General features: G+C 42.1%; 1 protein-coding gene across 1 annotated transcript in view; it reads right to left on the bottom strand.

Annotated features, from left to right (window-relative positions):
• Positions 13,189-27,076, bottom strand: part of CD48 (CD48 molecule) — a gene marked incomplete at its 5' end in the record, with an annotated part of 37,166 nt that continues 23,278 nt past the window's right edge. The window contains 3 exon segments of the mRNA XM_018046384.1: positions 13,189-13,548; positions 15,582-15,845; positions 18,956-19,252. Coding sequence (XP_017901873.1) covers positions 13,469-13,548; positions 15,582-15,845; positions 18,956-19,252 — 641 coding nt within the window.

Raw genomic sequence — 27,076 nt, forward strand, 5'->3', positions numbered from 1 at the left:
TGAAGTTTTATTGGCTTTCCCCGTAAACCAAGTTATTCAGCCTCTTTTCTCCACTAAAATTTCCTACTATATTATTTCTTCTTAATTTCATTTATATTTCCAAATAAATAAGTTTTTCCTCACCATGCCATCGCTGCTTCGAATTACCCTGGATCCACTGGGGCTGGACCCCGGCACTGGTCCCTGGTGGTATAGGTGATGCACCTGAGGACACTAGGCACCTGGGAGGGACCACTGGAAAATTTAACTTGAGAAGGAGAGGAGGGTGGTATCCAGGAGCAGAGCAGGGCAGGCAGTGGAAGAGAGAACAAAGTCCCATGGACAGGCCTAGAACCATGAAGCTAAGTTCAAAGCAAGGAAGCTTATAGACGTCTTCTTGCACCTTGTGGCTCAGAAAGTGGTCCATGTACAGCAACATTAGCATCCCGTAGAGGTCTTGTTAGAAATACAAAATCTTGATCTCCACCCTAGGCCTGCTGATCCAGAGTTTGCATTTTAACAAGATCCCAAGGTGATTTATTACCGTTAAAGTGAAGATTTGAGAAGTACTGATCTAATCCAAGGCATTTAAATTTAAACTTGCTGCAGTGGAACCACCAGACATCAGTGCTTGAGTTCACTGATCATCATCCCACTAAGTTTTGAAACATATGAGGGTCTGGGGAGTACATGAGAATCTGGTTTGAGCCCTGTACTGGGACTATCAGAGAAGCAATCCCTTTGGGATAGGGGATCAGACATCCTCGAGGCAAACTGAGCTTCATGGGCATGAAACCTAAGCAATCAAACAGGGCCCTGTGCTCAGAAGGGCTCTGCACTTCATTTAGTACTCTGTTGTCATCATCTTAAAATTCTTTTTTCCTCCCTTTTTAAAATTTAATTTTTATTTTGTATTGGAATATCCATTCATGCTAAGTCGCTTCAGTCATGTCTGACTCTTTTTGACTCTATGGACTATAGCCTGCCAAGCTCCTCTGTCCATGGGATTCTCCAGGCAAGAATACTGGAGTGGGTTGCCAGTCCCTTCTCCAGTGGATCTTTCCAACCCAGAGATTGAACCCATAACTCCAATGCCTCCTGCACTGGCTTTACCACTAGCCACCTGGGAAGCCCATATTGGAGTATAGTTGATTTACAGTGTTGTGTTAGTTTCAGATGTACAGCTAAGTGATTCAGTTATACCTATACATATATCCACTCTTTTTCAGTTTCTTTTCCCACATAGTTTGTTACAGAATACTGAATGGAGTTCCATGTGCTATATGGTAGGTCCCTGTTGATTATTTATATATAGTAGTGTGTATAAGTCATTCCCAAACTCCTAATTTATCCCTCCCCCTATACTTCCCTGCTAGCAACCACAAGTCTGCTTTCAAGGTCTGTCTCTGTTTTGCAAATAAGGTCATTTGTATCATTTTTTAAGATTTTGCATGTAAGTAATATCCTGTGATATTTGGAGTTGAAATTCCTAATAACTTAATCTTTCAATTTGTGTTGTAAGTGAAGTTCATTGGAACAAGGGGGCACACTCTTGAGCAGTTCTGTACAGTATGTGTCAATAACTGTTCCTTATGGCCTTATTCATCGTACCCCATGAGCATAGGAGTTAAGTGAGACTCAAATGAGTACAAAGGAGACTCAGATTGAGTACTGGTGGAATGTGTGTGCATGTATGAGCTATGAAACATGAATTGAGTAATTTCAATGATTCTGCATACAAATTAAATGTTCTTGTATTTCTTTCTAAGCTGACATTGCACAATATAAACAGTAAAACTCATAGTAATAATTTAAAATTTTAATTTTCCTTTACTTAGAACAACATTAAATAGCAAGTTAGAAAGTACCATCTCAAGAAGAGAGCCTGAGGAAGACTTTATTTTGTACATTTAATGGGTTAAAGCTCAACATGCAGAAAACTAAGATCTTGGCATCCAGTCCCATTACTTCATGGCAAAAAGATAGGAAAACAGTGGAAACAGTTTATTTTTATGACTTTATTTTTTTGAGCTCCAAAATCACTGCAGATGGTGATTGCAGCCATGAAATTAAAAGACACTTACTCCTTGGAAGGAAAGTTATGACCAACCTAGACAGTATATTAAAAATCAGACATAACTTTGTCAACAAAGGTCAGTCTAGTCAAAGCTATGGTTTTTCCAGTGGTCATGTATGGATGTGAGAGTTGGACCATAAAGAAAGCTGAGCACCGAAGAATTGATGCTTTTGAAGTGTGGTGTTGGAGAAGACTCTTGAAAGTCCCTTGGACTGCAAGGAGATCCAACCAGTCCATCCTAAAGGAGACCAGTCCTCCATGTTCATTGGAAGAACTGATGCTGGGGCTGAAACTCCAATACTTTGGCCATCTCATGCGAAGAGTTGATTCATTGGAAAAGACTTTGATGCTGGGAGGGATTGGGGGCAGGAGGAGAAGAGGACAACAGAGGATGAGATGGCTGGATGTCATCACTGACTCAATGGACATGAGTTTGGGTGGACTCTGGGAGTTGGTGATGGACAGGGAGGCCTGGCGTGCTGCAGTTCATGGGCTTGCAAAGAGTCGGACATGACTGAGCAACTGAACTGAACTGAGTGGCACTCTTTTTCTGCTTTTTGATGGTTGGATGGCATCACTGACCCAATGGACATGAGTTTGAGCAAGCCCAGGAGACAATGAAGGACAGGGAAGCCTGGCATGCTGCAGTTCATGGGGTTGCAAAGAGTCAAATACGACTTAGCAGAACAACAATGGCACTCTTTTTCTACTTTTTGAACAAGTATTCCCAAATTTTCATTTTTCACTGAGCCCCACATATGTGTGCCTGACACTGCCTCAGAGATGGGAGAGGCAGAGAAGAGTTGCTGCCGGGGCACCTAAGTTGTCTCAGGTGGGATTTGCTCCAAGTATTAAGTAACTAGAATCAGTAGAAGCATGATGCCTGGAGAGGTGTGCCTGTTTCTTAGCAGCCCAGGAACATGCTGATTTATAATATACAATGGCTTCTCTTTCTTTTTACTCTTTCCCCCAGAATTGCTCTTTTATTCCATTCATGTATATTTATGTATGCATGCCCGTGGGTGTGTGTGTGTGTGTGTGTGTGTGTGTGTGTGTGTGTCTGTCTGTCTGTCTGTCTTTCTCCCAACAAAACTTCCTCCTCTGCCAAAATAATGGAAGGAAAAGGGGATGATGCTGCATACAGAAAGGAGATCTAGACAGTAAGATTGGAGGATGCGAGCTGATCAGAGGTGAGTTTGGGATGGATATGCAAGCTGGTCTGAGGGAAAGAGAGGGGTGTCTTAGGGAGCCCAGGCCATCTTCTTGTAACAAACAAACCCAAACTTTCTTACCATGCGTGTCCAACGCAGATCAGATAGCCAGCTTCCAAACAATTGCTTGGACCCAGGTTCATTGCATTATGTGGCTCCACTTCTGAGTCCATCGCTTCTTGTTATGTCAATTCCACCCACTTTATATTGGCTAAAACCAGGCACATGGCCCCAGTTAGATGAAAAGGGAGCTTGGAAAAAATTTTTCTATTGATTGATGTATTAGTCAGTGTTCTCCAGAGAAATGGAACCAATAACATACCACATACACACACAAATACATACACGTGCACACACATGTACAGAGATTATTTATGAGGAATTGGCTCATGCAGTTATGGAGGTTTACAAGTCTCAAGACAGCAAGCTGGAGACCCAGGAGAGCTGATAGTGTCAGGAAAAACCAAACATCCTAGCCTGAAGACAGTCAGGAGGAGTTCTAAACTCGTGGGAGGATAAGCCTTTTTGTTCTTTTTTTGGTCCTGTTTTTTTTTTTTTAATTGTTTAATTTTTAATTGGGGGATAATTGCTTTAAATATTGTGTTGGTTTCTGTTGTGCATCAACATGAATCAGCCATAGGTATACATATATCCCCTTTGTCTTGAATCTCCCTCCCACCTCTCATCCCATCCAGCTCTCTGCTGCTGCTGCTGCTAAGTTGCTTCAGTCGTGTCCGACTCTGTGCGACCCCATAGATGGCAGCCCTCCAGGCTGCCCCATCCCTGGGATTCTCCAGACAAGAACACAGGAGTGGGTTGCCATTTCCTTCTCCAATGCATGAAAGTGAAAAGTGAAAGTGAAGTCGCTCAGTCGTGGCCGACTCTTGGCGACCCCATGGACTGCAGCCTACCAGGCTCCTCCATCCATGGGATTTTCCAGGCAAGAGTACTGGGGTGGGGTCCCATTGCCTTCTCCAATCCAGCTCTCTAGGTCACCACAAAGCACTGGATTTGGGTTCTTTGCCTCATACAGCAAATTCCCACTGGCTATCTATCTTATATATGGTAATATATATGTTTCAATGCTCTTGCAAATAATCCTACCCTCTCCTTTCCTCACTATGTCCAAAAGTATGTTCTTTGTGTCTGTGTCTCTTTTGCTGTCCTGCAAATAGGATAATAAATATCATCTTTCCATATATATGTGTTAATATATGGTAATTGTTTTTCTGTTTCTGACTTCATCTATATAATAGACTCTAAGTGCATCCACTTCATTAGAAATGACTCAGATGTGTCCCTTTTTACAGTTGAGTAATATTCCATTGTTTATATGTACCACATTTTATCAACTCATTTGTTGATGGACATCTAGGTTGCTTCCGTGTACTAGCTATTATAAATAGTGCTGCAATGAACACTGGGATACATGTTTGTTTGTTTTTTTAATTATGATTTCCTTCAGATATATGCCCTGTAGTGGGACTGCTGAGTCATATGATAGTTTTATTCCTAGTTTTCTAAGGAATCTCCATAATGTTCTCCACAGTAGCTGTATCAATTTGCATTCACACCAACAATGCAAGAAGGTTCCATTTTCTCCACACCCTTTCCAGCATTTATTGTTTGTAGATTTTTGAGAATGGCAATTCTGACTGGTATGAGGTGATACCTCATTGTAGTTTTGATTTTCTTTTTGTTTTTCAGTTGCTAAGTCATGTCCGAATCTTTGTGACCCCATGGACTGCAGCACACCAGCCTCCCCTGTCCTTCACTATCTCCTGGAGTTTGCCAAAACTCGTGCCTATTGAGTTGGTGATGCTATATAACCACCTCATCCTCTGCCACCTTCTTCTCCTTTTGCCTTCACTCTTTTCGAGCATCAGAGTCTTTTCCAATGATCTGAAGTCGGATCTCTACATCAGGTGACTGTAGTATTGGAATTTCAGCAGTGCTTTGAATGAATATTCAGGGTTGATTTCCTTTAGAATTGACTGGTTTGATCTCCTTGCTGTCTAAGGGGCTCTCGGGAGTATTCTCAAGCACCTCAATATGAAGGCATTAATTATTTAGCACTCAGCCTTCTTTATGGTCCAAATCACACATCCATACATGACTACTGGAAAACCTTAGCTTTGACTATGCAAACTTTTGTTGGCAAGGTGATGTCTTTGCTTTTTGATATGCTGTCTAAGTCTGTCATAGCTTTCCTTTCAAGGAGCAAGCATCTTTTAATTTCATGGATGCAGTCACTGTCCACAGTAGTTTTGGAGCCCAAGAAAATAAAATCTGCCACTGTTTCCCCCTTTTTCCCTTCAATTTTCCATAAAGTGATGGGACCAGATGCCATGATCTTAGTTTTTTGAATGTCAAGTTTTAAGCCAGCTTTGAATTTCTCTAATAATGTGTGATTTTGAGTACATTTTCAGTCATCTGTATGTTTTCTTTAGAGAAATGTCTGTTTAGGTCTTCTGCCTACTTTTTGATTGAGCTGTTTGTTTTTCTGGTATTGAGTAGAATGAGCTGCTTGTATATTTTAGAAACTAATCCTTTGTCAGTTGTTTCATTTGCTATTATTTTCTCCCATTCTGAGGGTTGTCTTTTTACCTTGTTTATAGTTTTCTTCACTGTGCAAAAGTTTTTAAGTTTAATTAGGTTACATTTGTTTATTTTTGTTTCTATTTACCTTTCTCTAGGAGGTGTGGTTTTTCCAGTAGTCATGTATGGATGTGAGAGTTGGGCTGTGAAGAAAGCTGAGTGCCGAAGAATTGATGTTTTTGAACTGTGGTGTTGGAGAAAACTCTTGAGAGTCCCTTGGACTGCAAGGAGATCCAACCAGTCCATTCTGAAGGAGATCAGCCCTGGGATTGATCTCAGGGCTTATCAATCCTGAGTACTTGACCACCTCATGCAAAGAGTTGCTCATTGGAAAAGACTCTGATGGTGGGAGGGATTGGGGGCAAGAGGAGAAGGGGACGACTGAGGATGAGATGGCTGGATGGCATCACCGACTCGATGGACATGAGTCTGAGTGAACTCCGGGTGTTGGTGATGGACAGGAGGCCTGGCATGCTGCATTTCATGGGGTCGCAAAGAGTTGGATATGAGTGAGCAACTGAACTGACTGAAGAGGTGGGTCATAGAGGATCTTGCTGTAATTTGTTCAAACAGTGTTCTGTTTATGCTTTCCTCTAAGAGTTTTATAGTTTCTGGTTTTTTACATCTTAAATCCATTTTGAGTTCACTTTTGTGTATGGTGTTAGGAATTGTTCTAATTTTATTCTTTTACAGTAGCTGACCAGTTTTCCCAGCACCACTTATTGAAGAGACTGTCTTTTCTCCATTTTATTCATATATTTTTGCCTCATATATCAAAGATAAGGTGCTCATAGGTGCATGGATCTATCTCCAGGTTTTCTATCTTGTTCCATTAATCTATATTTCTGTTTTTGTGCCAGTACCATATTATCTTGATGACTGTAGCTTTGTAGCATTGTCTAAAATCAGGAGAGTTGATTCCTCTATATCCACTCTTCTTTCTCAAGATTGCTTTGGCATCTTTTGTATTTCCATACAAGTTGTGAAATTAATTGTTTTAGTTCTATGAAAAATATACCATTGGTAGTTTGATAAGGATTGTCTTGAATCTATTGATTCCTTTGGCTAGTGTTTTCACTTTCACAATATTGATTCTTCCAATCCAAGAACATGGTATATCTCTCTCTCTGTTTGTGTCATCTTTGACTTCTTTCATCAGTGTCTTATAGTTTTCTGCATACAGGTCTTTTGCCTCTTTAGACAGATTTATTCCTAAGTATGTTATTATCTTTGTTGCAATGGTGAATGGGATTGTTTCTTTAATTTTTCATATTATTTTTCATTGTTAGTGTATAGGAATGCAAGACATTTCTGTGTATTAATTTTATACCCTGCAAATTTACTGTATTCATTGATAAGCTCTAGTAATTCTCTGGTGGCATCTTTAGGGTTTTATATGTATAGTATCACGTCATCTGCAAACAGTGAGTGTTTTCATTTCTCTTTTCCAATCTTGATTTCTTTTATTTCTTTTCCTTTTCTGATTGCTGTGGCTAGGATTTCTAAAACTCTGTTGAATAGTAGTGGTCATAGTGGGTACCTTGTCTTGTTCCAGATTTTAAATGAAATGCTTTAGGTTTTTCACCATTGGGAATAATGTTTGCTATAGGTTTGTCACATACGGTCTTTATTCTGTTGAGGTATGCTCCTTCTGTGCCTGCTTCTGGAGAATGTTTATCTTAAATGATTGTTGAAGTTTGTCAAAAGCTTTCTCTCTGTCTATTAAGATTATCGTATGGTTTTTATCTTTCAATTTGTTAATATGATATATCACACTGATTGATTTCCATGTGTGTCTATTGAGATTATCATATGGTTTTCATCTTTCAATTTGTTAATATGGTATATCACATTGATTGATTTCCATATATTGAAGAATCTTTGCATCCCTGGGATAAAACTGTCTTGATTATGATATGTAACTCTTTTTATGTTGTGTTGGATTCTGATTTCCAAACTTTTGTTAGATGTTTGCATCTATGTTCATCAGTGATATTGTTCTGTAATTTTCTATTCTTGTGGCATCTTTGGTTTTGATATCAGTGTGATGGTGGCCTCATGGAATGGATTAGGGCGTTTTCCTTCCTCTGCAATGTTCCTGAAGAGTTTGAGCATGAAACCTGTTAGGTCTTTTGGTAGAATTTGCCTGAAGCCATCTGGCCCTGGGCTTTTGTTTTTTGAAAGACTTTTTGTTATAGTTTCAATTTCATGTTTGTGATTGGTCTGTTCATATTTTCTATTTCTTCCTGGTTCAGTTTTTGAAGGTTACACTTTTCTAAGAATCTGTCCATTTCTGCCAGTTTCTCTATTTTATTAGTATATAATTGCTCATAAGAGTCTTATGATCTTTTAACTTTTGAATTTCTGTGTTGTTCATTGTAATTTCCCTTTTATCATTTCTAATGTGATTGATTTGAATCTTACCCTTTTTTTCTTGATGAGTCTGGCTAATGGTTTGTCAATTTTGTTCATCTTTTCAAAGAACCATCTTTTAGTTTTATTTATCTGTGCTATTGTCTCCTTCACTTCTTTTTCACTTATTTAAGCTCTGATCTTTATGATTTACTTCTTCTACTGACTTAGGGTTTTTTAATCTTCTTTTACTAGTTGCTTTAGGTGTGAAGTTAGGTTCTTTAGTTGTTGTGTCTCCTGTTTCTTAAGGCAGGCTTGTATGGTTGTTAACTTCCCTCTTAGCGTTGCTTTTACTCATCCCACAGGTTTTGAGTGGTCATGTTTCCATTGTCATTTGTTTCTAGGCATATTTTCATTTCCTTTTTGATTTCTTCAGTGATCTGTTGGTTATTCAGAATTGTATGGTTTAGGCTCCATGTGTTTGTGTATTTTTTACAGGTCTTTTTTTTTTCCTGTAGTTGGTATCTAAACTTATAAATACCATTGTGGTCAGAAATGATGCTTGAAATGATTTCAATTTTTTAAAATTTACCAAGATGTGATAAACCCTGGAGAATGTTCCAAATGCACTTGAGAAAGAAAGGAAATCTATCATTTTGGGGTTAAGTGCCCTATAGATAACTACCAGGTCTAACTGGTTCAATGAATCATTTAAAGCTTGTGCTTATTAAATTTCTGTCTGGCTGATCTGTCCATTGGTGTGAGTGGGGTGTTAAAGTCCCCTAGTATTATTGTGTTACTATCAATTTCCATTTTAATAGTTGTTAGCATTTGCCTGATATATTGAGATGCTCATATGTTGGGTGCATATATATTAATAATTGTTATATCTTCTTCTTGGATTGATCCCTTGATCATTTTGTAGTGTTCTCTGTTGTCTCTTGTATTGGTCTTTATTTTAAGTCTATTTTATCTGATGTGAGTAGTCCTCCCATTTTCTTTTGATTTCCATTTGCATGGAATATCTTTTTCCAACCCCTCACTTTCAGTTTTTATGTGTTCCCAGGTCTGAGGTGGGTCTCTTATTGACAGTATATATAGCTCAGTTCAGTTCAGTTCAGTCACTCAATTGTGTCCGACTAAGACTCCAAGGACTAAAGCACACCAGGCTTCCCTGTCCTTCACCAACTCCCAGAGTTTTCTCAAACTCATGTCCATTGAGTTGGTGATGCCATCCAACCATCTCATCCTCTGTCATTCCCTTCTCCTCCTGCCTTCAATCTTTCCCAGCATTAGGGTCTTTTCCAGTGACTCAGTTCTTCATATCAGGTGGCCAAAGGACTGGAGTTTCAGCTTCAGCATTAGTCCTTCCAATGAATATCCAGGACTGATTTCCTTTTGGATTGACTGATTGGATCTCCTTTCAGTCCAAGGGACTCTCAAGAGTCTTCTCCAGCACCGCAGTTCAAAAGCATCAATTCTTCGGTGCTCAGCTTTCTTTACAGTCCAACTCTCACATCCATACATGACTACTGTGAAAACCATAGCTTATAGATTTTTTTTCTTTCATCACTTTAAGTATATCCTGCTACTCTCTTCAGGACTACAGAGTTTCTGTTGAAAAATCAGCTATTGGCCTTCTGGGGATCCCTGTGTATGTTATTTGTTGTTTTCACTTGCTGCTGTGTTTAATTTTTGTTCATTTGATGAATATGTGTCTTGGCATATTTCTCCTTGGATTTATCCTGTGTGGGATTCTCTAGTCTTCCTGGACTTGGGTGGCTATTTCCTTTCCCATTTTAGGGAAGCTTTTGACTATAATCTTTTCAAATATCTTCTCATACCTTTTCATTTTGTCCTCTTCTTCTGGGACCCCTATGATTCAAATGTTGGGCCACTTAATGTTCTCCCAGAGGTCTCTGAAACTGTCCTGCTGCTGCTGCGTCACTTTAGCCGTGTCCGACTCTGTGCAACCCCATAGACGGCAGCCCACTAGGCTCCCCTGTCCCTGGGATTCTCCAGGCAAGAACACTGGAGTGGGTTGCCATTTCCTTCTCCAATGCATCAAAGTGAAAAGTGAAAGTGAAGTCACTCAGTCTTGTCTGACTCCTAGCAACCCCAGGGACTGCAGCCCACCAAGCTCCTCCGTCCATGGGATTTTGCAGGCAAGAGTACTGGAGTGGGGTGCCATTGCCTTCTCCATGAGACTGTCCTCATTTCTTTTTATCCTGTTTTCTTCATGTTGCTCTGTTTCAGCTGTTTTTGCTATTCTATCTTCCAGCTCACTTCTCTGTTCTGCTGCTTCTCTCATTCTGCTATTGGTTCCCTCTAATGGCTTTTCACCTCAGTTATTGTGTTCATTGCTGATTGTCCGTTCTTTAAATCTTCTGGGTCCTTGGTAAATATTTCTTGTATCTTCTCAATCTGTGCCTCCAGCCATTTTATTTCCATGATTTTAGGTGATCTTTACTATAATTATTCTGGATTTATTTTCATGTAGACTGCTTATTTCTTCATTTGTTTGGTCTTTTGGCTTTTCACCATGCCCCTTCAGCTGCTGCATGCTTCTATGTCAGTTCATATTGCTTACTTTACTGTGTTTGGGGGTCTCCTGGTTACAGGTTGGAAGTTGTGGTTCCTTTTAATTGTGCTGTCTTTCCCCTGCCCCTTGAGGGTAGCTGTGATTCCTGGTGCCTAATGAAGTTTCCCTGATAGGGGGACTTGTGTCTGTGTTCTGGTGGATGGAGCTGGATCATGTCTCTCTGAAAGGTAGTGCTGTGTCCAGTAGTGTGTTTTGGGGTGTCTATGAGCTTGGTATGTTTGGAGGCAGCCTTTCTGCAAACGTGCAGGTTTGTGCTCCTACTTTGCTAAATATTTGGCATGAGGCATCTGGAACTAGAGCTTGCAGGCCTTGGAGTGGGGCTTGGTCTTAGATTTGATACAGAGACTTTTGAGAGGGCTCTCACCTATTAATATTCCATGGTGTCGGGAGTTCTCTGGTGGTCCAAAGTCCTGAACTTCGGTATCCAACCTCTGAGGTTTAGGTCCATCCACTTAACCTAGCACCAAGATTTCACAGGCCACACAGCACAGAAAACAACATCCCAAGACTAATGGTGAAACAACAGTCAACAGCCAAGAACACCCAAAGAGACACACACTTACAAAGACAAGAGAGAAGAAGGAGAAAATCAAGGAAGTCAAAAAAGAAGAGAGCAATCAAGCCAATAATCAAGCCCCTAAGTGAAAATGAATACTAAAAATTAGACTCTCAAAAATACAAAATAAAAAACATGGAAAAAGTTGAAGTGTAACTAAGGAGTACTAAAGAGTAGAAATAGGAAAATAAAATTAATTTATTTAAAAATGAGGTGTGTTTTACAAAAGAAAAAGTAAGTTATAAAAAATAAAAATTAAAGGAGTAATAAAGAACGTTATTAGAACAATATAAAAAAAGGGGGAGAGAAAATATATAGAATGGTAGTGATAAGCATGTCCATGTGATTCCTCTGTTTTCCTGCTCCAGTCAATTTGCCTACTGAGAAAGCCCTCCAGTATTTCTAGGAACATCTGTGGACCCGTTGTGGGCAGTGTGGGTTCAGAATAGATCTTGCCTTGCTCTAGCTTGTATTTGCTTAAAATTCTATATGTGTGCATGCATGCTAAGTTGCTTCAGTTGTGTCTGACTCATCGCAACCCTATGTCCCGTAGTCTACCAGGCTCCTCAGTCCATGGGATTCTCCAGGTAAGAACATTGGAGTGGGTTGCCATGCCCTCTATAGAGAAAGAGCAAACGAGCCGAGATGGCATGGTCAGGCTTTCTTGTCCCACATCTTGTAAACAATGATCATGTAACAGCTGAGGTCAATACAAGCTAGAGCAAGGCAAGATCTGACCTCAACTAACATCTGTGTTGCCTCAGTGCCATCAGAGTATCTTCATGGCAGTCAACCCTGGGTCTCTTCCTGAGGTCCAGCCCTCAAAACCTGAGCCTCTGCAACCCAGCCCCACTCTCCACAGCGGGCATGAGCATGTGAGCCTGTTCTCAGCTGGGAAGTGCTGCTCCGCGTGATCTCTGTGTGAAGTCTCTCCATTTTGCCTTCTGAGCATGTGCTGTTGCCCTGCCCTCTGAGGTTCCAAGTTGAACCCGCCTGTGAGGGGGTTTCCTAGTGTATGGACTTTTCTCCTTCACTACTCACTCCCGGGGTGTGCAGGTCCCCAACCTGATATCCTTTGTGTCCCTTTTTGTCTTTAACTATTCCCCTACCTCACTCTGAGGGAACTGGTTTGCCTTTTTAGAAGTCTGGGATCCTCTGCCCGCATTCAGAAGATGTCCTGTGGGGCTGTTTCACATGCACATGTGTTTTTGATGTATTTGTTGGGGGGGAAGGTGGTCTCCCTGTTTTATTCCAACATCAACTTGAAAGTGTCCCCTGCCTTTTTGTGTTTTTCAAGCTTCAACTGATAGGGTGAGATTTGCTCCCACCCCCCCAAACTGGAAAGGATAATTTGCTTTACTAAGCCTATTAAGTCAAACGTTAATCTCACCCGGAAACACCCTCAGGGGCACCCAGAATAAGGTTTGACCTGTGACCAGGTGCCTCTGTGGCCCAGTCAAATTTACACGTAAAATTAACCATCAAAGTCTAGGAAGAAAATGAAAGGGTTTGATGAACACACGGTATTGTCTCTGCCACAGACGTGATAAGGGGAGGGAGAGGTAAGGTTGGTTTGATGCAAAGAGGAAGTGATCTGTGGTAGGACAGTTTGTTGAAAGGGAAAATTGTGTTTTAGTGACCCTATCAGCTCCAGGCCCATGAAGAACCACAGAGGAGGCAAACCAAGAGCAAAAATTCCCATTGTTATGTCGGTGGTGGGCCTGGAAGCTCTTGCCATCCTGTAATGAAAGACCATGGTGAGAGAGCTTTGTCGATTTGATGGGCTTTTTGGATCCTAGGATTCAACAATCAATTTTGACAATTTTAGCATTGTTTATTGAAACAAAACATTGCAGAATACATTCTGCCCATTTTTGGTGGGAAAGCACGTATGTATATGTATGCTAGAAAAACAATAAGAAAACATAGAATAAAATATTACTGTGATTATAAAAACTTCATGTGAATGTTCTTTTAGACATCTCAGTCCATTGCCTTATTCCATATAGCCAGAGATTCTGTCCTGGTTAAGAGCCGATTGCCAATGAGGGCAAGATCTTGCATTCTTGAAGTTTCACTCTAGTTAGCTCTTCTCAGGGACAAAGGAGATTGAGAAGAGTGGTTACCATGATCACTAGCCAAGTTGCCATCCAAGCTACTCCGGAGGAGGAGGCTGAAAGAGTAAGAAAATGCAAAACATTTAGGTGTCCTGATTAATTTGTTGAGAAGGGGAAGGGGTGCTGGACGTTGGCATGGGAGCTTCCATAGCAAGGGAGTGTGTCTCCTCTCTGAATCCAGGCACAGTGTGCCCTGCACATCCTTTTTCCCAGATGAGCAAGAGCTCAATCTCCCAGATGTAAAGTAGAAAGAACACAGAAATCCTCTAAATATTACTGGCTTAGCTGAGTCCTGTACATGAAGATTATCTTGGCGTGTCTGTGGGTCTAGCAAAGAATCATTCTCCTACAGTGGACAGCAGTTAAGTAGGGCAGACCTTCAAGTGCAGTAGTTCATATGATACTGTATGCTAAGTTTAGGGGAGAAAGCACTGCCTGTTGATCACTACCAACTTGGTGGGGAAGGAAAAAAGAAAGGGAAACTAAGAGATAGAGAAGTGTAGGGCAAGGGAGAGGAGAGGAGAGTGATAAATTCTGGAAGGGGAATTAAGGATACTCTTCTAGGATAATTGAGGTAGCTGAAAAGTAACAAGACGGGCTTAGACCTCAAAAAAGAAATGTATTCTTGCTTTTATCCACTCTGTGAATGGGCAGTCACTTTCATTCTATAAAGAACAAGGACTGTGTCTCTTCCTTTTTCTGGATCTCAGTATATGGTGTTGACATAAAGGTGATTTTAGAACCACCCAGCCAACTGGTGGTCTCATGGTCAGACACCAAAGTCTTATACTGGATCTTCAGTGGTGGAAAAGCAGGGCATTATCATGTAAGACTAGAAGACATGACCAGTTGGTTGGGAAGAACACAGAACTTATAGTTTCTATAGTTCGCGTGTGGGAGCAGAGGCAAAGAAATCAGCATAGGTGAGCAGGGTAGACTGGGTCCAGGAAGACCATGGAAGAGCCACGTCCCCAGGAGCCACGATCCCTGGTGACTGGGCGTGCAGAGGGTCTCAGGTAAATGTTGGCACCACGGGTACGAGTTATTCTGGAGAGATGTATACACCAGGGCTTGGGGATGTGATTTCAGGGGTGTGGAGAGTACAGGGCCTAGAATGCTAAAGAGAGTGATTCATATGTATCAAGTGGCCCCCCAAATCCCTAGTGTCTCTAGAATTAAAAGGACTTGGTGGGTCTAATTTAACCACCACTCATTGAAGGCTTCTTTGATACTGTGCTAGGTAGTTACCTGTATTGTCTAGTTTAATTCTCAGAACAGTATGCGATAAGAACTATTATTTTGTCTTATTTAAGAAGGACATGACTTGGAGAAGCTGTCACTTGTTTAGCTAATAAGTAATAGTCACAGGATTAATCCCAGGTGTGATTGATTCCAAAATCTATAATCGTAGCTACCCCACAATTGGACGTGTGTAGGCTTGAGAGAGAGCCAGGAGTGATGCTCTATTGAGTGGGGCCTCCCAGGAAACAGAGAAATCTCAAACAGGAAACCCAGAGTTTGCCTTTCCGACTTTATCAAGGGGCATACACCTGGGAAGAGCAGAGAATCTCAGTCCTAGGGCCAGGCTCTGTTGCTCACCACTCGTTCCCACTCATGTTCATCCATTTGGCCCTTCTTTCTTTTGCTCCTCATTCGTCCTCAACCACTTCTTGGCCCTTCTTTCCTTTGCTATCTACCAGAAACACCTTTATGTCGCTGTACAACACTATCTGGACTGTTCCTCTACTTGCCTTTTTCCTCCCTACTCATCTTGAAATCTCAGTTTATCCTGCAAGGACCCTGCCCTCAGATTCCAGGACCATGCACTTATTAAAGCAGGACAGGCAAATGGGACATGAGAGCCCTTTGCAGGTGAGGACACTGAGCTCCACAAAGGCGAGGGAAGCTTGCTGAGAGATCATGTCAGAGACACAAGGAGAATCCAAGTCTACCACACCTCACTGCTGCCTTTGGGATTCTCCACCAAACGCTATGACAGGCAGAGGGAAAAGATCCCCACACTTTTCTTCATTCAAGAGAAAACTAGTTACCCTGTGCCCACCTCAGCTCCCTTGGGAGAGACTCTTACCTTGTACACAGGGTGAAGTGAAGTGGATTGTGTCGTTTTGGTGGCTTATAGGATTGCTGACTTGGCAGGTATAAGACTTTGAGTAGCTTTGTGGCGTGTGGACATCTTCAAGCACACTGCTCTGTAGCTGTTTTGGAAAGGACCCTGATTCCCAATACCAAGTGTAGGTTACAGATTGGTCCTGGATCCCACAGGATAGCGTCAGGTTGCAGGTGTTCATTTTCTCTGTCATGTTAACATTTATTTCAGGCTTCTGTACAGGGTCTGAAGATGAAGATGTTATAAGATGAGACAATGGGTTTATGCATTTATGAAGCTTTTTGCTGGGAGGGTTTAGCCAACAAAGGGCAAAGGGAGGTCCTGAGGAGCAGCCACGGGGAAGAGGGCCCTGTAGAGGGAGCTAGTGGGCAATTTTGACCTCTGTAGGCTTCAGAGGGAAAGAGCTACTTCTTGGCGTGAAGCTAAACTGAATCCAGAAGGGGGAGCCAGTTACCCAGAAATAAAATGGAGTTATGCCCATCTGTGGGTGAGAAAGAACAGCAGAGTTTTAGCACAGAGATCAGCTAGAGTTGTACTTGATATTCCAACTGTCTGAGCTACTCAGGGCCCCTTCTCTAGCAATGACCCACACTTGGCACCTTAGCCCATCAGTCAGTCCTTCAAGAGTTCTTGGGCTCAGATACAATGAGAGTCCTGTAAGAGATACCACTCTACACCTTTCCTGAACTCTGGCAGAACCACAGAGAACCTCATGGATCTCCCAGCGCAAGCTGGTAGTGATGAATTGCATCTGTTAACTTTGGTATCTCAGTGCCTGCCACAGAGCAGGTATCCTGATGAAAGGGAAAGGTGAATGGATGTAGGAATGGATGTATGTAGGGATGAAGCTGTTATGCAACAGAAAAGACAAAATACTCCCTTCACAGTGAGACAAGCTTGGGTCCTGGACTTGCTTCTGAGAGAGTGGCTCTGAGAGGCAAGACAACTAACCCTCTGAACTCCTTCTCACATGGAAATGACCCTACTTCATAGCACAATGTTAGTAAGATACAGTACCATCATCTGTGAGTAAGTGCTTTTGCTGGGTGTGATGTAAGCATGTTGAAGGTCACAGCATCATCACTGCTTTCACCCTGTGGGCCGATGGGTTGAGATGTAATCCCATCATCTGCTCCTTCCTTGACTAGGACTGCTTTACCTGAAATCCTCTGAGGTCTTTTCCTTCTGGTCAAGGGTAAAACACCTGCAGAATCAATGCAGCTCAGAAGTCATAGGATTAAAATGTAGCAGAGAATTGACCCAATCCGAGCTGACTTCTGGGTTGTATGTCTGTGAGGGGCGATGGAAGCTCTACCAATCTGACCTCCTGAACTCGAGATCCATCTCCTCCATGAAGCCTTATCACATTGCTGGACTCCTCTTGCATACTTTACATGAGCAATCTTCATATGCTTATTCATTTCCTGTGGTCTGGCCTCAAGTCTTATAAACCTTCTGCATTTCCCATAGTAAGCAGCTCAGCCCTGAGCACTCCAGAGCCAGATGGAGCAGTCTGGTTCCAAGATGCCCCCTTTGAGCTTTAGAAATTCCTGAGCTGGACAGAAGGATGAGCCTTTCACTAATTGCATCCTCAGAGCCTTATCCAGAGGCAAGTGTACTAAAGCCACATAGGCCTATGGCTTGTAGGATATTCAGAAATTTTGCAAGTTGGTTGTAAAATGAAACTGATAGCAGTTTACAGTTGGCTGTAATGGGAATATTTGCCACAAAAACTGGTAAATGATGTATATATGAGACCTTTTTCTTTTAATCACTGTAGGAACCTTTGAATATTTCCTGTTGCTAATACATCTTGCAAGTTTAGGAGATATGATATGGAGGAAGTGAGCAAGAAGGCGATTCTAGCCTCTTAGACCAAGGGTCATCATGACCTATGTTAGTGGGACATGAATATATACAATATTCTTCATTCTTTGCAGCATTTTAGCATTTTTATGGCTCCTCACCAGACACAAGACCTTCTGGCACATTTGTTTGTTGTTATAATTTTATCATTTTTGACTGCACCATGCAGCATGTGGGGTCTTTGTTCCCCAACCAGGAATTGAACTCAACACGCCCCCTGCAGTGGAAGCATAGAATCTTAAGCACTGGACAACCAGGGAAGTTCCAGCATTTTAAAAGTGTTTTCACTTTCATTATCTACTTTGAAAATCCTAACATTCTAAAAAGATATAATTATCCTCACAATATGATGAGGAACTCAAGTCTCTGAGGGGCACATCTCCCTTGGATGTCTGCCGAGCCCTCCTCCTCTCATAATTGACAATCTCATCAAGAACCAAGTTTCTGCCTTATAAGCTGTCTTTGGACCCTGAGTTTAAATCACATACCTGAACCAAGATGGGCTAGTCAATTTCTCTCTCTTGAGAATTTAAGTAAGAGACATGAAAGCCTAGACTTTGAGAGAGATAGTCTATACCGGCAGGGACCCACCTTCACATGAAAGATGCCGGTGGCTAGAGGCTCTGGACTGAGCCAGGCTCTCATTCTTCCTCCTCTTCAGTCCTTTTCAACTCTTCTAAACTTTCATTGTTTTAAGAAGTCATAGCTTTAAAAAAAATTCTCCTTTTTTGCTAAAGGTATATCAAGTTGGTGTCCATTACTTGCCATCAACAGAATCTTACCTAATGGGACAGAGATGTCAAGATCTTTCTCCAAGGTCACACAGCCAGTAAGTGTGGTCCAGTGGTTAAGAATCTGCCTGCCAATGCAGGGGACACGGGTTCCATCCCTGGTCCGGAAAGATGCCACATACTGCAGAGCAACTAAGCCCATGCATTACAACTGCTGAAGCCCACACATCCTAGGGCCAGCAAGCTGCAGCTACTAAAGCCCACATGCCTAGAACCCATGCTCCACAATCAGAGCCTCCACCACAATGAGAAGCCCATGCACCGCAACAAAGAGTAACCCCCACTTGCCACAATTCAAGAAAGTCTGCGTGGAGCAAGGAAGACCCAGTACAACCAAAAAATCAATTGAAAAAGAAGAAGAACTCAGACTTATTTGGATTGACCACAAGAGAACATGAAGAGAACAGAGAGGAAACCATCTTTGTTGTCTCCTTCCTCTTCAAATCTTAGACTCTCTAATGTCAGAAGAGGTTTCAAATGTCCCAAAGTTATCTACTTTGGGGTCTGCTGGCCCAGACTCACTTCCAAGTGGAACTGGCTCCAGGAGAAATGGATTAAGCCTGTCCTGAGGTTTTCTCTCCCCCTCCCATGGAGAGTCCCCAGAATCACCAGGAAGCTTCCCAGTGATCTTTCTGGGGCCCCAGAGTCGGGACTAGCCCTTTGGTTACCGTAACTTACCAAGCACCATCAGAGAGATCTTGTATTCCTCCTCATGTCCATTGTCCTTCAGCACCCTCAGGAGGTAAGTACTGCTGTCTTCCTTCTGGACCTTGCGGATGTGCAGTGTGCCACTTTGAGAATCAAGCGTGGCCCTGTCCTTAAATTTAGTATCGAAGTACTTAGTAGGCTCACCAGATTCCCACTCTACAATCTTCTGGTCAGTAGTATAAAACCAGGTGAGTGATCTGTGGTTCTTAGGCAGATTGGAGATTTGCAGACTCACATTGTCACCGGGGGTTGCATATTTTGAATAGCCTGCCAATGAAAGTCAGAATGAGTGAGACCCATTTTAGAGAAAGCAGAACTGCCCAGTAGCCCAAAGCCTGGGCTGGTGGAACAAGGAAGAAGGGAGAGAGTTTTGCTTGGGAGGAGAGAGTATGATCTTTATCAGAGGACCTGACCCCTGATCAGGAATTCAGTGAAAGTGAGAGCTTGAGAGTCTTCCCTGGTGGCTCAGATGGTAAAGCATCTGCTGCAATGCGGGAGACCTGGGTTCAATCCCTGGTTTGGGAAGATCTCCTGGAGAAGGAAATGGCAACCCACTCCAGTACTCTTGCCTGGAAAATCCCACGGACGGAGGAGCCTGGTAGGCTACAGTCCATGGGGTCTCAAAGAGTTGGACACAACTGAGCGACTTCACTTTCACTTTTGCACTTTAGAGCCTGAGAAGTGGGCATGGGGATAGGCAACGTGCTTATAATCCATCTAATTCTACCCTAGATGATAAAGAAAAGGGACACTGAGCTGGCCCTGCCTCCCTTCCTTACTCTCATACCAGGACATTTTCAAATCAAATGATAAGTTACCTTTCCCCTCTGTGCTTGTGCTCTCTGTGACTCAGTTTAGCTCTCTAGCAGTGGCTTCCCAGTTGGCATTAGTGGCAGCTAGAATACGCCTGCCAATGCAGCAGACACAAGAGACACGGGTTCGATCCCTGGGTTGGGAAGGTCCCCTGGAATAGGAAATGGCAAACCATTCCAATATTCTTGTCCAGAAACTTCCATGGACAGAGGAGCCTGGCGGGTCCATGGGGCTGCAAAGAGTCAGACACGGCTGAGCAACTGAGCACACACAGAACTAGGCAAGAAGTAAAGGAGACACAAGGTTTGAAATGAAGGGGAACAAGAGTTATTCAGTGACAAAGTATTATAGAAGAGTGAGCATTTTATTAACAAAAAGATTGTGCTATTTTTCTGGCTTTTGTGATCTTTGTATTTGTTCAGGTTTTAAAAACTTGCCACACATTGGGACTTCTTTTCTCATTCTAACTACACTTCTTTTCGTTCCTATTTGCATTTAGAGTTCTATTCTTTTTCTCATGAGAGCACCCCAAATTGTATAAGCCTCAGTTCTTAAAGACCTGGTTTCATGAAGGCAAGAAGAAAAGGATGATAGCCAGAAGATAAAGATGAAGGGAGGTCTGCTGACTCTTGTAAATGAGAGAAATCTCTGTATAAATGTACAGACTGAGAAAGAGCAGTGAGTGCTGAGTCGCTTCAGTCATGTCTGATTCTTTGCAACCCTATGGACTGGAGCCCACCAGGCCCTTCTGTCCATGGGGGTTCTCCAGCAAGAATATTGGAGTTGACATGCCCTTCTTTAGGAGATCTTCCCAACCCACGGATAGAACCCGTGTCTCTTATGTCTCCTGCACTGAGAAAGAGCCATAGGAAGAAGCTATAGAGGAAAGTGGAAATAAATCTCTATCACTCTTTCCTCAAATACTGTTACACAAAACCTCACATTGCTCAGCATTGTATCTACACCTGTTTTGGGGGTTGGCCAAAAAGTTCATTTGGGTTTTCCCATAGGCTGTTACTTTCCACATGTCTATCATTTACAAAAACATTCTTTTGAATAAAGATTAAAAATACCTATGGCCCCAGGTCTTTCAAGTTCCTAGTCATTAATCCTTCCAACTATCCATTGAACAGTCAGTTATGGAGCATTTATCCTATGCCTGTTGCATTCAGAGACACACTTAGGCATCAATTTCCACAGTGCTTCTGATTGGTCCATCCCATGCTCTATAATCTCTGTGACATAATCAGTCAGTCCAAACGACAATATTTGAACAATGACTACATGCCAGGTCATGTGCCAGGCTCCAACACCAGCAATGTAGACAGAGTCTCTCACCTCTTAGACCATACAGCCTCTTCAGGAGCATACATTCTCTTTAGGATTTCAAAATTATTGGACACATATTCTAGACTTGTTCTCATTCCATTGCTTGTTTCCATGTGAGTTAATAAGAGCTGTTTTAATAGACAGCCTGGGTCAGTGTTTTTCAGCCTTGGTACTATTGACATTTTTGTCCAGGAATTCCTTTTGCCAGAGATGTCTTTGTGTATTGTAAAATGTGTAGTAGCCTCCCTGGCCTCAGCTCACTAGATGCCAGTAACATCATTCCAGTTGGGATCTTCAAAAATGTCTCCAGACAATGCCAAATACTCCCAGGGAGGCAAATATCTTACCTCCTTCATTCTGGTTGAAAACTGTTGGCTTAGGCATCCTTGGTAGACTCTCCATCAAGTCTCAAAAATATGCTGAAGAATATAGCACAACCCACAAGTAACCACTTTATTTCTAAGGAGGAAGTCACAGCCATCTACCAGGATGGCTTCTTTTTTTTTTTTTTTTTAAATCATTACTCACAGTGGTAAAGGAAGGGGGAGGGACAGCTGCAACATCCTGTTCATGCCTATATATTCAAACTCAGATCATATTAAAGTGATCCATTTAATACCTATTACTTGCCTTTATCACCAGACTAGAAGCTTCCTAAGGACAGAAAGTGAATCTTATAAATTAAAATCATTTCCATTGTAGAACATGGGCTCAGGAATTAGACTATTCAAATCCTGACCTTGTCACTTATTAGCTGTGTAACTGCCAACATTTTACCTGACCTCTCTGCCTTCATTTTAGTTTATCTTACAGAGTTTGTGATGGTGAAGTTCAAGTGTCAAGTTTACTGAGTTAAAGGATGCCCAGATAGCTTGTAAAACACTCTTTCTGGATGGTCTATAAGGGTTTTTTTTTTTTTTTTTTTTAGCAGAGATAAGCATTTGAATCGGTAATTCAAATTTGACTGGGTAGAGAAGATCACCCTCACCAATGTGGGTAAGCATCATCCAACTTGCTGAGGCCCAGAATTGGACAAAAAGGAAAGAATAAAAGCAAATTTCTTTCTACTGTGAGTTGGGTATTCCATCTTCTTCTACCCTTGAGCATCAGTGCCCCTGGTCCTTGGACCTTAGGACTTGAACTACAGCTTAGACCACTGGCTTCCCTGAAGCCTCTTTGTGGAAGGATGAATGAAGTTGAGTCTACTGAGAATGAAGATTACAGAGTGTAGAAACTCAAATTGTGAGTCTATATAGTCTCAGATCTGTGGATTTCTACTGAAACTACACAAGGAACTTTCTTGGCCTTCATCTTACAGGTGGCAGATCATGGGACTTCTCCAGAGAAGTACAGAATATGGATTATGCTTCCATAACTATGTGTGTGTGCTAAGTCACTTCAGTCATGTCTGACTCTGTGTGACCTCATGGACTGTAGCCCCCCAGGCTCCTCTGTCCCTGTCTATTCTCCAGGCAAGAATACTCGAGTGGATTGCCATTCCCTTCTCCAGGGTAATTTCCCGACCCAGGGATCAAACTGACATCTCTTATGTCTAACCTGCTATGGCAGGCGAGTTCTTTACCACTAGCGCCACCTGGGAAACTGTGTGAGACTCACTCTCTCTCTATATCCCATTGATTCTTTTTCTCTAAAGAACCCTGACCCAGAGTAACAGAAATAAAATGCTTAGAATATAATTTGATTAATTCAAATAATCAATACACATAAAATACTTGGTATAATACTTGGAAGATTCAGTTCAGTTCAGTTCAGTCACTCAGTTGTATCCAGACTCTTTGTGACCCCATGAATCGCAGCATACCAGGCCTCCCTGTCCATCACCAACTCCCAGAGTTTACTCAGACTCATGTCCATCGAGTCGGTGATGCCATCCAGCCATCTCATCCTCTGTTGTCCCCTTCTCCTCCTGCCCCCAATCCCTCCCAGCATCAGGGTCTTTTCCAATGAGTCAACTCTTCGCATGAGGTGGCCAAAGTACTGGAGTTTCAGCTTCAGCATCATTCCTTCCAAAGAAATCCCAGGGCTGATCTCCTTCAGAATGGACTGGTTGGATCTCCTTGCAGTCCAAGGACTCTCAAGAGTCTTCTCCAACATCACAGTTCAAAAGCATCAATTCTTTGACACTCAGCTTTCTTCTCAGTCCAACTCTCACATCCATACACGACCACTGGAAAAACCATAGCCTTGAGTAGATGGGCTAGTCAAGGGCTTCCCTGGTGGTACAAAGATTAAAAGCGCCTGCCTGCAATGTGGGAGACCTGGGTTCGATCCCTGGGTCAGGAAGATCCCCTGTAGGAGGAAATGGCAACACACTCCAGTATTCTTGCTTGGAGAATCCCATGGACGGAGGAGCATGGTGGGCTATAGTCCACGGGTCGCAAGAGTCGAACACGACTGAGCGACTTCACCTTCACTTTGACTAGATGGACCTTTGTTGGCAAAGTAATGTCTCTGCTTTTTAATATGCTATCTAGGTTGCTCATAACTTTTGGTTAGTAGATAATAAATGTCAGGTATTGTTTATTATTATTACCTACATTATTTTTTGTATCCATAAATTCTATACTGTGCATAAATTATTGAGATGTTCTTTTTAAAAATTTTTCATATGCTTCAGTTTATTCTATTTTTTAAAGTTAAATTTATTTATTTTAATTAGAGGCTAATTGCTTTACAATATTGTATTGGTTCTGCCACACGTCAACATGAATCCGCCACGGGCGTACACGTGTTCCCCATCCTGAACCCCCCTCCCACCTCCCTCCCCGTACCATCCCTCCAGGTCATCCCAGTGCACCAGCCCCAAGGATCCTGTGGGATAGCTTATTGAGATGTTTAACACCTGTCATTAAACTCATTTTATTGTGCCAAAACAGTGGTAAAATAAGGACTAGAATTTTTTTAGGAACGAATGCCTATCTGTGAATCTGAAAGTATAGAATGTGGTGGAAGGGGGAAAAAAAATTGCAGCAACTCCTGCAGAGGCTTTCACCTATAAGCTAGATCTAGTAAACGACTTCAGGGTGTGTAAAAAAGAAACAAACCAGGTCTTTGGTTAGGACATGTGATTATAAGAAAGAGTCCCCAGCACCATTGTAAGACCAGAGAACTTACCTGAAACTTCCTTGGGCAAAGAAAAATGAGGATGAACTCAATGAGGAATAAAGAATACAGAGCATATAGACTGAAGTTATGATTCAGACTCAGTTATAATATACATTACTTCTCCATGTGAGAATGAAGTCTGCTTCATAATAATAAAACAGGGAACATTTCATACAAAGATGGGCACAATAAAGGACAGAAATGGTATGGACCTAAGAGAAGCAGAAGATATGGAGAAGAGGTGGCAAGAATACTCAGAAGAACTATACAAAAAGACCTTAATGACCCACATAACCACAATGGTGTGATCACTCATCTAGAGCCAGAATGCTGGAATGCAGAGTCAAGTGGGCTTAGGAAGCATGACTTAGAACAAAGCTAGTGAAGGCAATAGAATTCCAGCTGAGCTACCCCTCAAAGATGATGCAGTGAAAGTGCTGCACTCAATACGTCAGCAAATTCGGAAAACTCAGCACTGGCCACTGGACTGGAAAATGTCCGTTTTCATTCCAATCCCAAAGAAAGGCAATGTCAAAGAATGTTTGAACTACTGCACAATTCCACTCATCTCACACATCTTGCAAAGTAATGCTCAAAATTCTCCAAGGGAGGCTTCAACAGTATGTGAACCAAGAGCTTCCAGATATTCAAGCTGGATTTAGAAAAGGCAGAGGAACCAGAGATCAAATTGCCAACATAGAAAAAGCAAGAGAATTCCAGAAAAGCAGCTACTTATGCTTTATTGATGACACCAAAGACTTTGACTGTGTGGATCACAACAAACTGTGAAAAATTCTTCAAGCGATGGGAATACCAGACCACCATACCTGCTTCCTGAGAAACCTGTATGCAGGTCAAGAAACAAGAGTGAGAACTGGACATGAGACAATGGACTTGCTCAAAATTGAGCAAGGAGTACATCAAGGCTGTATATTGTCACCCTGCTTATTTAACTTCTATGCAGAGTACATCATGCGAAATCCTGGGCTGGATGAAGCCCAAGTAGGAATCAAGATTGCCAGGAGAGATATCAATAACCTCAGATATGCAGATGACACCACACTTATGGCAGAAAATGAAGAGAAACTGAAGAGCCTCTTGTTGAAAGTGAAAGAGGAGAATGAAAAATTTGGCTTAAAACTCAACACTCAAAAGAGTAAGATCATGGCATCTAATCCCATCACTTCGTGGCAAATAGATGGGGAAAAAAATGGAAACAGTGACAGACTTTATTTTCTTGGGCTCCAAAATCATTGCAGATGGTGACTGCAACCATGAAATTAAAAAATGCTTGCTCCTTGGAAAAAAAGCTATGATCAAGCTAGACAGCATATTAAAAAGCAGAGACATCACTTTTCCGACAGAGTTCCGTCCAGTCCAAGCTATGGTTTTTCCAGTAGTATGAATGTGAGCGTTGGACCATAAAGAAGGCTGAGTGCCGAATAATTGATGCTTTTAAATGGTGGTGCTGGAGAAGACTCTTGAGAGTCCCTTGGACCACAAGGAGATCAACCCAGTCAATCCTCAAGGAAATCAACTCTGAATATTCATTGGAAGGACTGATGTTGAAGCTGAAACTCCAATACTTTGGCCAGCTGATGCCAAGAGCTGAATTGTTGGAAAAGACCCTAATGCTGGGAAAGACTGAAGGCAGGAAGAGGAGGGGATGACAGAGGATGAGGTGATTGGATGGCATCATTGACTCAAAGGACCTGAGTTTGAGCAAGCTCCAGGAGTTGGTGAAGGACAGGGAAGCCTGGCATACTGCAGTCCATGGGGTCACAAGGAGTCAAACATGACTGAGCGACTGAACTGAACTTACAACATTAAGATCTTGTTTGTCCAGGCTATCCCCAACACGTTCCAAAGAACTTCAAACTAAAGCGTGAGGAGGAGGGGGAAGATATAACAGACACAGAGTCCCTGAGATTGTGAACGTTTCAAAGGCGAACACCATGTGTTACTCAAATTTGAATCCCCAGAATACTTGGCTCACATTTAGTGTTTAGTATAGAATGGATGGGACAAAAATCTATACATAAGTGTTCCCATTCATCTCCTCATAACCTCCAAGTAGTCATATTGTTTTATCCCACTTAGCCTCCTTTTGCTTGGGATGTGTGTGTGTTAGTTGCTCAGCTACGTCTGACTCTTTGCAGGCTCTTGGACTGTAACCTGCTAGGCTCTTCTGTCCATGGGATTTTCCAGGCAAGAATACTGGAATGGGTTGCTGTTTTCTCCTCCAGGGGATCTTCTTGACCCAGAGATCAAACCTGTGTCTCCTGCGTTACAGATGGATTCTTTATCACTGGGCCACCTAGGAAGCCCTCCTCTTGCTTACTTCTTAAGATTTGTTTGACCTTTATGAGGAACCACTTGGGTTGGTTTAGAAAATAGAGGTTCTATAACATTATGGCTCAAGAGAATGAGAATCTCTGAGCTGTGGGAGAATGGAATAGTTTGAGAAGACTGAAGAGGGCAGATAAGTGTATGATAGGAAGAGGAAGTATTGCTATAGCTTATAAATTGGATTCCTTTTAACATCTTTAGAGAGACCTCAAGTAGAAATTTGAGTTACTTTTTTTTTTTAATTACTTGTGGACTTCCCTGGTGGCTCAGATGGTAAAGTGTCTCTCTACAGAGGGAGAGACCCGGGTTCAATCCCTGGGTCGGGAAGATCCCCTGGAGAAGGCAATGGCAATCCACTCCAGTATATTGCCTGGAAAATCCCATGGATAGAGGGGCCTGGAAGGCTACAGTCCATGGGGTCGCAGAGAGGCGGACACGACTGAGTGACTTCACTTAATTACTTGTGAAGAATGA

This window comes from Capra hircus, chromosome 3 (assembly GCF_001704415.2).
Source record: "Capra hircus breed San Clemente chromosome 3, ASM170441v1, whole genome shotgun sequence".
NCBI lineage: Eukaryota > Metazoa > Chordata > Mammalia > Artiodactyla > Bovidae > Capra > Capra hircus.